This window comes from Balaenoptera ricei, chromosome 9, assembly GCF_028023285.1.
Source record: "Balaenoptera ricei isolate mBalRic1 chromosome 9, mBalRic1.hap2, whole genome shotgun sequence".
Classification (NCBI taxonomy): domain Eukaryota; kingdom Metazoa; phylum Chordata; class Mammalia; order Artiodactyla; family Balaenopteridae; genus Balaenoptera; species Balaenoptera ricei.
In genome coordinates, this window is record NC_082647.1 from 50,061,418 (window position 1) to 50,074,685 (window position 13,268).

Sequence of the window (13,268 nt, forward strand, 5' to 3'; positions counted from 1 at the left end):
TCAGTATAGTGCCTCTAAAGAAGGATAAAGACCTAGGAATCACATTAGATTGAAAGCCCTGCCTCTTACAAGTGGCATAAAGTGAAACACACCAATTTGAATGTTACTTTTGCCCTCATTTTGTTTCCTGGATATTTTTGTTGAAGCTGAAAAGCTTTTTCTGAATAGTAACTGACCTTGACAAAAACTGGCTTTACTCTGCAGATGTTTTAAAGTTATAGTGGTCAGATGGACATACCTGATTACTATTTTTCCACACCCAATTTTCTGCTGTTTATTTTAAAATGTGTAACATGCTTGCATTAGCTTGTACTGGCTCTAGCTGCCAGTGGAGTGTTCTGTAATAATTTTTTTTTGTGGCAGCCTTCATACGAAAGTAATTCATGGCATGGTTTGAGCCAAGTTAGTACATTGAAAACTAAAAGGGCTGTTGTTTATTTAAGATTGAACTGGGGGAAGACTCGAGGGCACTGCCCTTCCAATGCCAAGCAATGAACCAATCTAAACACTGTGTCATCATCACATATAAACATCATTTAATGAGTGCTCTTGTTATACATAAGGAATATAGAAGAATTCTGTTTTCCTTTTCCTTTTTCATAGAATCTAAAAGCACAGGAGGTTTTGCTAGATCAAATATGATCTTGTTTTTGCTGGCTTATTGACTTAGGAATAAACCTGTTCTTTTGGAGGGAATTTCTTAGTATTTCATCTTTTGTTGTAATAACATTCTTATTCCATCATGTTTAAGTACTGTGACAACGTTTTGTTAACGAGGGGGTTGGGATGGGGTGCAGTGGGGAACAGGACAGAGCAGCATATCAGAAGGATGTCATTACCTTTTCTATACAATCTCAAATTAGACATTTGTTTACAGATTAACTTTCTTTAGGGAGGAAATACATTTGAATTCCCCACATATACTTAAACAACTTTTGTTCTGTGTGCAAAGTATAGCACATAACTTAGAATAAAAATTTCCATTTTGCATGGTTATGCCTCCAAGTATGCAAAGACTGGTTCAGCTGCTAACAGAACAAACAATAAATGCCTTTGTCTAAGGGTTACGTTTTGGAGCTTGGGTATTAAAAGAATTGTGTTATTACTGCCAAGGATCTGAACTGGCTTAGACATGCTACTATAGTTATGAGTCATTTTAGTGATAATGATGTACAGAAGAAATTATACACAAAGAGCTTTAATTTAAAGAACTTTTTCCTTCAAATATTCTCAAATATAATAAATTGGCCTACAGCATAACCAATATTATTAGAAGGGTAATAAAAGAGGAGAGGCAATGTATACATTCTTTCACAGGAATCTACCCGAAGAGTAAACTATGCTCACATTTTAATCAGCCACTTGGTGACTGCTGGTTAGGATGTTTACTTCTGGGGAGAGGCTTTGGTAATCTCTAGTATAAGAACAGAGTCCCATTAAACTGGCAGCATTTAAATCACAGGTTAAAACTCCTTCCTTCTCTGAAACTGTTTTAAAATTGGAGTATGATGCTGGTTGTACAACTCTATGAATACACTAAAAACCATTGAATTGTACATTTCAAATGAGTGAGTTGTATGGTATGTTAATTGTACCTTAATAAATTTGTTTAAAAACCACCCTTCCTTTTCACAAAATGGAAGTCACTATTTTATGTTGGTGTCTCCTATTCTCTTTTTTCTCCTTGGATCTCTGTTTATTAATATTGCTGCTGTGCAACACTGTAATTTCGTACTGACTGGTTTCACCTTGGAAGTTGATAATGTGCTAACTGGCTATTTGCGGCATATTTTCTTCTCTTCGTCATTTCTTTGTATTTAAAACAATGTGCTTATTTCTTTTATTTCCTCAGTTCACATTCATTAATGTGGAGTTACTTTAAAATAATGTTCTAGTGCAGTGGTTCTCAACTGCGGGGGTGGGGGGTAGTGTCATTATCTGAAGACATTTTTGATTGTTGAAATTTGGGTGTGGGGTGCCGCTGGCATGGAGTGGGTAGAGGTCAGGGATACTGCTCAACATCCTGTGTTGCACAGGACAGCTTCCCACAACAAAGGATTATCTAGTCCAAAATGTCAGTAGTGCTGAGGTTGAGGAACCCTACTGTAGGGAAGCTAGCTTGAGCTATTTGTGTTGTGGATAAACTGAGGCCTAATTCTGAACTCTGTCATGAAGTAGCTTAGTTATCCAGAAAATCAAGCTCCCTGTCCTCACTTGACAACAGCTTTTACTCTGGGGTCACAGCTGATATTTCCACGCCCACTCATGAGTAAAAATGTTACTAAGCAAATGGATTGACTTTCTCTTATTAACCTATACTTCTTTTTTTCCCTTTTTTTAAATTGAAGTATAGGTGATTTACAATGCTGTGTTAATTACTGCTGTACAGCAAAGTGACTCAGTTATACATATATATACATTCCTTTACATATTCTTTTCTATTATGGTTTATCACAAGACACTGAATATAGTTCCCTGTGCTATATAGTAAGACCTTGTTGTTTATCCATTCTATATATACCAGTTTGCATCTGCTAATCCCAAACTCCCAATCCATTCCTCTCCCACCCTCCACCCCCTTGGCAACCACAAGTCTGTTCTCTATGTCCGTGAGTCTGTCTCTGTTTCATAGATAGGTTCATTTGTGTCATATTTTAGATTCCACATATAAACGATATCATATGGTACTTGTCTTTCTCTCTCTGACTTATTTCACTTAGCATAATAATCTCTAGTTGCATTGTGACTAGCTGTTTCCATGTCTTGGCAATTGTGAATAGTGCTGCTATAAATATAGGTGTGCATGTATCTTTTTGAGTTATAGTTTTGTCTGGCTATATGCCCAGGAGTGGGACTGCTGGGTCATATGGTCGTTCTATTTTTAGTTTTTTAAGGAACCTCCATACTGTTCTCCATAGTGGCTGTATCCATTTACATTCCCACCAACGGTGCAAGAGGGTTTCCTTTTCTCCACGCCCTCTCCAGCATTTGTTATTTGTAGACTTTTTAATGATGGCCATTCTGACCGGTGTGAGGTGATACCTCATTGTGGTTTTGATTTGCATTTCTCTAATAATTAGTGATGTTGAGCATCTTTTCATGTGCCTATTGGCCCTCTGTAGTTCTTCTTTGGAGAAATGTCTCTTTGGGTCTTCTGCACATTTTTTGATTGGGTTGTTTGTTTTTTTGTTGTTGAGTTGTATGAGCTGTTTGTATATTTTTAACCTATAGTTTTTGCTTGTAGAAAGAGAAATGTCTCTTTGTACACCACTGTTTTATTCTCCAGTTTTAGATACCTCCTTACATTTGTAAAATACTTAAAAAATAACTCTATTATCTCATCTTACTCACACAATTATCTTGTGCGACGAACAGGACAGCAATGATGCCTCTTTCTAGTATTAGGAAATTGAGAACCAGAAAGATGGTGACTTTCTAGCACTGTTTCAAGTTATTAATAAAGTTGGCACTAGAGCCCAAGCATCCTTTCCACTGTGTCACCACAGGCAATGTTAGTAATTAGGGGCTTGGGCTTTGATTTCATGCAGACCTAGGATTTTTATTAATTTCTGTCTCTTTTATCTGTGTGATCTAGGGTGAGTTAAATAACATCTCTAAGGCTTATGTTTCCTTCTTGGCAAAATGGGGACTTTTCTTACAATAGGAATTTCTTGCAGTAGAACTTTTCTTACAGGGTTGTTGTGAGGGAGGAAAGAAATAATCCTGTGAAACAACTAGTGCTTGACCCATTGTGAATGTTCAATAACAGTTTGCAAGTATCATTGTTCTCTTGTTTCTGAATTAAGACAGAAATGCCCTTACTATATCTGGCTGTTAAATACTGTCAAGTCAATAAGTGTTTAAAGGCCTTAGTTTTGTCAACTCTAAAATGAGGGGGTTGGATTAAATTATTTGAACTCCTCTTTCAACCCCAGATCTATGTTTCTTTATTGCTTAGTGACCAAAAGAAGACATATTTAAAAAACAACATAGTCAGGTGTTTTGGGGGTTTATCATAGTAGCCACTGCTGAGGAGACAATGGAATTCTCTCTTAGTTATATTACTACTGCTCTTATTAGTAATGTTCTTAGGTCATGTTCACTTTTAGGACCATATATGGACTCTGTTTTCAGCCACTACCTATCCCATTATGTACAGAAAGAACGTTTAAATCACTCATTCAAAAAAATGAATGAAAAATAGTAAATATGAAAACCCTCTCAGTATCATAAAATGTAATATGGAGCAATAGCTGCCTCAATTTCAGGTCCAACTATTTCACTGTGAGGGAGAAGAGCATATGTTTCTACCAAACATCTTCAGATGTCATTATTGGACTATTTTGGATACTCTTACTTAGTTAAGTTCTACTCATAACATTTTAGGAATTATTTAACAAAAATAACCCCTCCATTAAGCAAAATGTGGATCAGATGTATTGGAAAGATTATCTCTCACCTAGTGCTAGAGAAAGTACAACATGTGTGGATGACATATCCCTCCTCTCTTCTCAAAGCCATTGTTCACTCCAACCCTGTCCGAGCCCCACTCCCCCACCCCCACCGGTTTCCATGATCTTCCTCACTTTTGGGCCCACTCCTTTTGGGCCAGTTTCCCCCTATTCTCCAAGATGCCAAAAAACCTTGTTGGTCTTCTCCTACCTTGAACTCTTCGCAGCAGGCTGTCTTCCCCATAGTGAAAATTAAGGGCATCTCACTCTTCAGGCTACAGTATCTCTATTTTATGAGAAGTCAACTAAAGTTTGGTGTTATTTAAAGTTTTCAGGGAATTCCCTGGCGATCCAGTGGTTAAGACTCTTGAGTTTTCACTGCTGAGGGCCTGGCTTCCATCCCTGGTCGGGGAACGAGGATCCCACAACCTGCGTGGCATGGCCAAGAAAAACAAAAAGTTTTCAGACTTCCTCCCAGCTTTGTTCTTTACCATGGATAATGTTTTTTGAATATGTATGTCAAATTAATTCTCACAATAGCAACTCTAGGAAATGGTTGCAATTGGTATTACCATCTTAGTCCTGGGGAATCTGAGACTTAGCTTGATCATATTACTCTCCCAAAGCCACACAACTAAGAATTATTAGAGCTAGGATCCAAGCCAAAAAGTTTGACAGAGTCCATGGTCCTAACTGTACTCTCTGCTATCTATTCAGTAATAACATTTATGGAGTTCTTACTGTGGGCTGACATTGTACTAAGAATTTTAATACAGTTTTTTACTTAATTGTTAAAACTACCCTATACTTTTTTTTTTTTTTTTCTGGGTGGATAGAGATTTATTTATTGTTTTTTTTTTTTAATTGGCTCAGGGCATTGTGGGAGCCGTCAAGTCGAGAATCTGTTGGCTTGGCCAACAAGCTGGAAATTCAGGTAAGAGTTGATGTTGCATCTTGAGTCCAGCTTCAGCAGGGCAGCCAGCTGAACAGTTTCCTTTTCTGTAAAATGAGGCTTCAATACCAGTCATCTGAGCAACCCCATGTTGCCTCAGTACTTCATCATGCCTGCATTACAACATGTTAGAATGATCTAATGGCTTACATCTTACTCTTCAACTAGAAAGTTAGCTTGCTGAGAGTAAGTCTTATTTACCTTCGTGTCCTTAGTACAGAGTAAGCTGCCTGGCACCTAGTAGGCGTTCATGAAATATTTGAGGAATGAGTGAGTATATACTCCTCCTTCCTATGGCAAATGAGACAGTGTATGTGATGGTGCCATGCAACTTAATTGTCATACAAATATGATATATAGTTAATAAAAATTACCTGTTTGACTCTGCTTAATAGGAAGAAAAATGTTTTCCTTCTCCTGGTGACATGTATTTTTACAGTGGTTTCTTGAATCATTGCCCTTGCTGGAGCTACCCAATCAAAGGCAGACTGTTTTCTGAATATTTTCAGGAAAAGAGAAGACCACTTTGTCTTGAAAATCTACACCCTACTTAAAAGGCATAGCTAATCTAATTTTTAAAAATCTTAAGCCTCCCAGTTGTAAATGCCAGTAATTTTAGGTCTTTATCTGTAGAATAAGCATGATGAATAAAGTGCAAATATATTTGTAGAGAGCTGGGAGAGCCTTGGATGACAGGCAAGTAGATCAGAACAAAGTGTTGTTAATGTTCCCCCGGATGCATTAAGATGAGTGCAGAAGATCAATAGATCTGCAGGACACTAATCCCTCTTGAAGGTGTGAACATCCTGGATTTTATTTATTTAAGATTGATACAATTGAGTTATATATTTGAGAATCTAATGGAAGAAAATCACATCATCTTTCAGGAAAGCAGTCCTCTCAGTTGCACCAGCCAAGCTTCATCTGTTAATCCTTTTTGACCAATGAAGTAGTTGGTATATTCTTGTAAACTTCCCGGAGACAATTTGTCCATTATTAGGCCTGAACTTGAAATAGTTGGAGAAGGAAAGGAAAATTCAACAGCTCATCTTGCATCAGAATAATACAAGTGGGTCTCATTTTAATAAAACCCTAGAACACAGTATCATCTAGTAAGTAACAGGTACTCAATAAATGCTCTTTGAATAAATGGATGGAAATCTACATTTGTGAAATAGATCAATAAAGATGTGATCATTTACACTCCCAGAAGATTTATCTGCTTATTTGCTTCAGAGTGCTGACTTTAAATATGGGTCTTGTACACTAGTACTAAAGAATAAGAAGGTGAGATTTTTCTTTTCAAGTTACGTCGTCCTTTTTCCCATCTGCAGGGACATAACTACCACCGTAGCAGCTTATCACTTTACTTATCATATACATGTGATGAAAGAGAGGGCTTCTAGTTCCTTCATTTTCATGAGTACCAATATCTAATTTTTGAAAGTAAAAACCTGCTGGACCATCATGATTTATAGATTTAAAATGTGCTGTAATGTAATGCGACTTAGCATCCATAGCTTTCCCTCCAACATTTGTATCCTGATTTGTAGTCTAATAAACCTTCCTGCTGCAGAAGGCATGTGCGTGGTTGTTCTGAGGTGTAATACATCAACACAGCATTTCTAAACACAGAGCAATAATGTATTCAATTAAGGGAGGAAATAAAACATTGAGCCGTTTCTTATAATAAATCTTTTACTAAGCTTCCCACATCACATGTTTGCTGAGGAAATAATACATGTCATTCAGACTAAGGGTTATTGTAGACTGCTGAGGGAAACATGAAATTCTGGAGGTTTCAGCAGTCCTGTGAAACCCTGAAACATGGAAAGTGTACAAATTAGAAAAGGATGTAATATGTGACTAATGATACCTCTTGGGATACCTTTGGAACCCATATTTACTGTTATGATCACTAGGTTCATTTAAGCTATAGGAGTTAAAAAGCAATACCCTAGTAAGTGAAAAACACCTCTGAGTTCATTAGATGTGGTTGTAATTTAAACTCTAAAGGCTTTTTTCCTTGCTGCCATTCTTCATATTTCTGGAAATGTGGTACTTGAGCTCCTAATAAAAGTGGTCTACATCATGACCATATAATCTACAGTTCCTGGAAAGCACATTTACACCTCCACATCTGTAGCTAAAGCTGGGACTGAACAGAAAATTAATTCACCCCAGATGTCACTCAAAAGAACGTTCTGGAGAAAGACTGCCATGCTTAGAATTTTCTAGCCACCAAATATATCCCAGACAATGGTATAAATATACAATCCAGGTCTTACAAGCCCAAATGTTGGAAACTCTTTTCATATACTATGTATGCCAAGTGCAAAATTAACTGAATCCCAGAAGTAAATCCCCATTCTCCCTCCTCCATTTGTTCAGGTAAACAATGGCTATTTTGACATTATTTATACAAATGATTACAGGTCTTTCTGTCCTGAGCAACTTAACAAGAAATTTAGTTCTTCTGGCTTGGCAAGACGTCATTCCATAAAGCTTTAAAGAAGCTTATATGACAGTTTCTTTGAAAAAAAAAAGTGTATTATATGATTTGGGTTGCTAATCACCAGAATAGCATTTTGTGGATCAAAATAATTAGGCAATCCATTTCTATATAGTGATCTAATAATACTCTTCTTTCCTTAGCTTTGGGTTTCCCTGATCAGTTCTTCTTTTCCTCTGTTATGGACTAGTTGCTATGGAATCAGTTTCTTCCCATTCCCAGGTGATATGCCTGACCAGAACAACTTTATGGTTGAAAAAAGATCAACACATAAACCAAAGGATTCTCCACAGTTTGTGGAAATCTAATCAGGCAAGACTTCCGTCCCAATCTAATCTATTTATAGTTTTTAGTTCTGCCTCTTAAAGTCATGTATTTCTTGGTGCCTTGCTTAGAGTCCCCTTCTTTCCACGTGCAGCCCACCAGGTGTGTGGGTGAGTGAGTCTGCACAATTTCCCAGGAGACCCCGCTGATGTTGCAGCTTCTTAGTTGTAGTTCAGACAAGGCCACTGCAGGCACATTGTGCCTTATGAATAGTGGAGCTTTCTCTAGAGGAAAATCATCTGCTACTATGTCAGGTCAGATACAGAAGCCAGATACCTAGGTTCTCAGTTGGTGTAACTGCTCATAAAAATTACTATTTAATAAGGACATCCTCAGGATTCATTAAGGGACCAATGTAAAAATGGCCATGTGAAAAATAGTTTTGCACCTTTGCAAAACTGCTGTTAAAGATATTGCTCATTGAATATTTAATAATTAATCAGAGATCCATTCACCTGACAAATTCCTCTTAAAATACGTCTCCTGAAAAGCTGGTGTGTGTTCGTCTATTAAACATTGAGATCTATACAACCCATGGAATTCTCTCTTTTCCTTTGGCTACAAAAATTAGAGCTAAATCCCCTGCTTAACTGTATCAATAATTTTATTCTAGTTTCCTGATATACTTTTTCTTCCCCCTTCCTGTGTGGAGGTCTGTGAAATGGTATTGGTAGTTTCTGAACACGGATTTGTATGCAAAAGTGTGTATTGTGTGTATATGTATACTCACTTTCATTTTTCTGGGGAAAGAACCCAAAGTTTTCATCAGATTCTCAAAGGGATGCATTACTCAGAAAAAGTTAAGGACCATAGTACTATGTGGTGTTTTATATCTTTGGTCTCACCTTTAACTCTTCTGTCTGTATAACAAATACATTTCAATTATAAACAATCTGAGTCCTTTTTTGTGGGGGGAAAGGGAAGGAAAAGCTAGATGGCAGTAAAAATTATATAAACCTAAATAAAACAGCACATTTTGTTGTCAAGTACTCAGCCTGTTTGTTAGTAGGTATGATTTTGGGGGGCAATTTTTTTGTTTGTCTGTGTTTTTCAGAAACAGTAGGCTAAAAGAATAACCCTAGATGACATACATCTATAGGAAAATGTAATCTGGTGTCTTATCTTTTAAAATTTTTCTCCCATTTTAAAAATAAACAAACTGTCTAGATAGGTCTATCTAGAGAGCCCCCTATGGAAAGGGTCTCCTAAATATTATAGGGAGATAGCAATATACATAGAAAATTCCTTCATGGTGTGACATTGATATATATTGACCTTGAGACTGGAAAAGTCCACTATGTTGTACATACCAATGTGGAATTTTTAAGACAACCCCATACGAGTTAACTTGCTAATTTGGAAACTAGATAAATCCAATAAAAGGAAAACTTGTTGAGAGAAAAAGCCTGGTTGAGAAAAAAAATCTCAGGAGATCAAATAGTAACACCAAACCATTGGAGAAGCAGATATATTTCCCCCTAGAACAAAATATCTTCCATCTTGCTTTTTCCAAAGTAATTTTTTATGAACATATCGTGAATTACACAGGACCCCAACCCTGCTGCTTTAGGAACAAAAAGACAGAGCCGACAGATGTAGTTATTTGCCAGGAACAACCATGTGAATTTATAAATATTTTACTAGTGCAGCTTTCAGAAGAGTGACTTTTACTGCCATATTAATGCAACTTGCAAATTTATAGTCTGGGCATTTGTGGGTTATGAATGTCCAGTATTCGAGGCTAGTGCCAAGAACACGGTTTATGTTTTGAAATTCTTTTTTTCTCTGAACACAGACCTCTTGGCTGTTAAGGTCTATGTTGTAATTCAGTTACACATGAGGTGCAAGGCTACATAGTGTATCAGTTCCCACTGCCAATGGCTGGACTCATAAATATACTCATTACAACATACTCCATTTAACAGAGTGGCACACAAAGCATAAAAATATCTCTAAAGAATAGAGAATTAGTAATTGTAGAAGCAATAGTGGCATGATTCCATGCCTCAGGCCAGACCCATAATATGTGACCTAAAGTTATAATTATGTGTCATGATATAAAAAAAAACTGGAATCATATGTTTTGGGAAATAATATTTTAGTATCTATTAGATCAACATCCTCATCCGTGTTGTCATATGCTTCAAAGGGTACACTACTGAAAAGACTTTAGCTATTCTACTAATCTTTCAGCCGGGGAATCGCGGAGGAAGGAGGACCACTGCAACTCTTTCCTTGTAAATTCGTAAGTTGCTTTCCCTTGATCATGCCTAAGGTGAAATAGTCTTTCTAGTTTTCCAGATCTGGAGAAAGAGGAAGAGATTTCTCTGGGCTTGAGCAAATAAGACCTGGAATGAAATCTTAAAGTGACCAACCTTTGGTCACACGTCAGGGGGTCCTCCTCTTTCAAGATGTTATAACCTAGGCAGAATTGTTGGCCACTGATGAGAGCCAGCACGATTGCCTGACCTGTCTTCCACTGAGTGGCTCTATTACCTTGAACATATCACTTCTCAGGGTTGCATTTCTTCTTCTGTAAAATGTTCATGTTGTACTATATGATTGCAAAATCCCCTCACAGCTATGATGATTTTTTTCCTAATGCATGTGTGCCAACATATGTAGATATTGATAAATATATTACAATTTGCAATATTAATTGCTTATCAGCGTGCACACTTTTCATTCCCTAAAAACCGCAGGTGGAAAAAAGGCTTTTCTGTTTCACACCTTATGTCCACCATTTCTTGCTCTGTATTAAAACTGTGTATTATCCTTAAAAGAGTTAATTGGAAGTCTAACCTTAAATAATGGAGCATCTTGTGCTCTTACCAAAATTTGTAATTAGTACAATGAGTAACGCTCTCCTGAATTACTAAAGCTAAACAAACAAACAAACAAACAATCCCAGTTTATTCCAAGGCTTAATCCTACCAAGGCCTCCAACCTGATTAATCATGCAGCAGGCAGTAAACTGCCCTTATTAGCTGACCTTAGACACTTCAATGAAATGGACTGCAGCCTGTGAAAAATGACACACGTGCCCAAATCCCATGCAGTAATTATATTAGAAAGTACTCTGTTATCAGGTTTTAAAGATAACCTTAGCCTTAAGAATAAGATTCTGTCAAGAGCAAATCCTTCTTCTTTCATTGGCTTCTAACCTAAAGGATAGAAGTAGTCAAATGCTTGTTACCATTACCCAGGAAAAATTCGGCCTTAAAATTGATTGAATCAATTTCCTTTATCTTATTATCTTAGGCCATAGCAATTTAAAAAAAAACCCAAGTAGAATGATAGCACTCCATGATCTGGACAGTCTCATATGTCCCTTGTTTGTTTATCTTTTCTTCCTTTTCCCTTTATCTCTATCCTGACCTTTCCTTTCTATCCTCTCATGAAGGTAAAAACCTAAAATGAAAATAAGTAGCTATTCATACTTTCCAACACAGCCACATGTTCACATGACAAATGGAGCATGACCATACAAAGAGACTAAAATGACATATCCTTATTGCAGGCTCAATTTACTTAATTTTGTGTCTTCCAACTATTACGACAAGGGTCACTCATTCTGCAGAATTAATGGCTGATATAAATTTAGTATAAAAAAAGTATAAAGAAAAGAGTTCTTCACCCACTGTATGGCCAAGCTGTGGAATTTACTACCTTGTACCTTGCGAGGTCATAGATTTAGTCCAGGGATGAATTAGAAAGATAGGTAGATAATTTTATGGCCAGTCATAATACTGTAGTTACGAATACTAAGATAAAGGTAATGGAATCTCATGTTTCAGGGCACAAGCTGATCATCCTAGGGGCTTTGCAGGATTTCTTGTATTTCCTTAATATGCTCTGAGCAAGTGGCTTGGCTCATATTGAAGTTTTACCTCTCTCTGGCAGTATTGAATACTGCTGTGAACAGGATACCACATTTATGTCACATTTTTTGTTTATTTTTTGGCAGTGAAAACCACAAGTGTCTGCTAATACAATACCAAAGAACAATGAAACAACAAAATAATTTATTCTTCCATTTAATGAAAGTTTATTGAGGGCCTACCAAGTGCCTGTCACTCTTTTGGGTGTTTGGATACAACCATAAGAAAAACAGAGAAAAATCCCTGCTTTTATGAAACTTACATTCTAGTAGGGCAAGGGAGATAATAAGCCAAACAATAAGTAAGTTATATAGTACATTCGAAGGTTTTAAGTATGGAGCAGAGAAAGGAAACAGAAACGGTTTTATAATTTAAAAAGAGTGGTCAGGCAGGGCATTATCAAAAGGCAACATTTAAAACATGGAAATATGTGGGAGAAGAGTGTTCCAGACAGACAGAAAAGCAAGTAGAAAGGTCCTGAGGCCTGCTGAAAGTAATCTATTAATTAAAATATATTCTTGATTAATTGAAAGACTCAGGGAAATGACATAATCTGATTAATTTTTTGTTGTTGTTTAAAATGCTACAACCCTTTTTATTTCTTTCCTTCTTGCTGAAGAAAAATTTTCTAAATTTATGAGATAATCTTCCTGCCTTAGTATTGGAGAACAATGCACACAGATACTAACAATGCACAGATCTACTCACCTTAGATTGGGGTTGAAGATTCCAAGTTGTCCATTACTGTAGCATTAAAACTATCGATGCATGAACTGAATCTGTATAGATTCCCAGATGGATTCTGGGAATTTAAAAATCAAATTTGGCACGTGTCAATTATATCGTCTTTTCTTTTCTTCTCCTTCACTTCCCCTCTGCTTTACTCTTTCCATTTTCTTTTAGAAACTTTTCTGCGAAATCTTGTTCTGGTTTATAGGTTCCTTTATCTTTTCTGCTCTTGCTGCAGTCTTTCTAAAGAGGTTTCTTTAGGAAGAACCCCTTTTATCCATTTAATGTTGGGGGGTAAAAACCATACCTAAACTTAGTGGATTAAACAACATCTATTATTTTTCATGGTTCTGTTGGGGACTGGGAGGTTCTTCTGGTCTGGACTGGCTTGGCCAAGCTTGATGTGGTCTAGGATAGCC

General features: G+C 36.8%; 1 protein-coding gene across 3 annotated transcripts in view; it reads left to right on the plus strand.

The window, feature by feature from the left end:
• The window catches only part of SKAP2 (src kinase associated phosphoprotein 2), a 307,658-nt gene that overhangs the window by 112,025 nt on the left and 182,365 nt on the right, over positions 1-13,268 (plus strand). For all 3 annotated transcript variants that reach the window (XM_059933743.1, XM_059933742.1, XM_059933745.1), the window contains one exon: positions 5,325-5,385. In XM_059933743.1, coding sequence (XP_059789726.1) covers positions 5,325-5,385 — 61 coding nt within the window. The remainder of the gene's footprint in view (positions 1-5,324; positions 5,386-13,268) is intronic.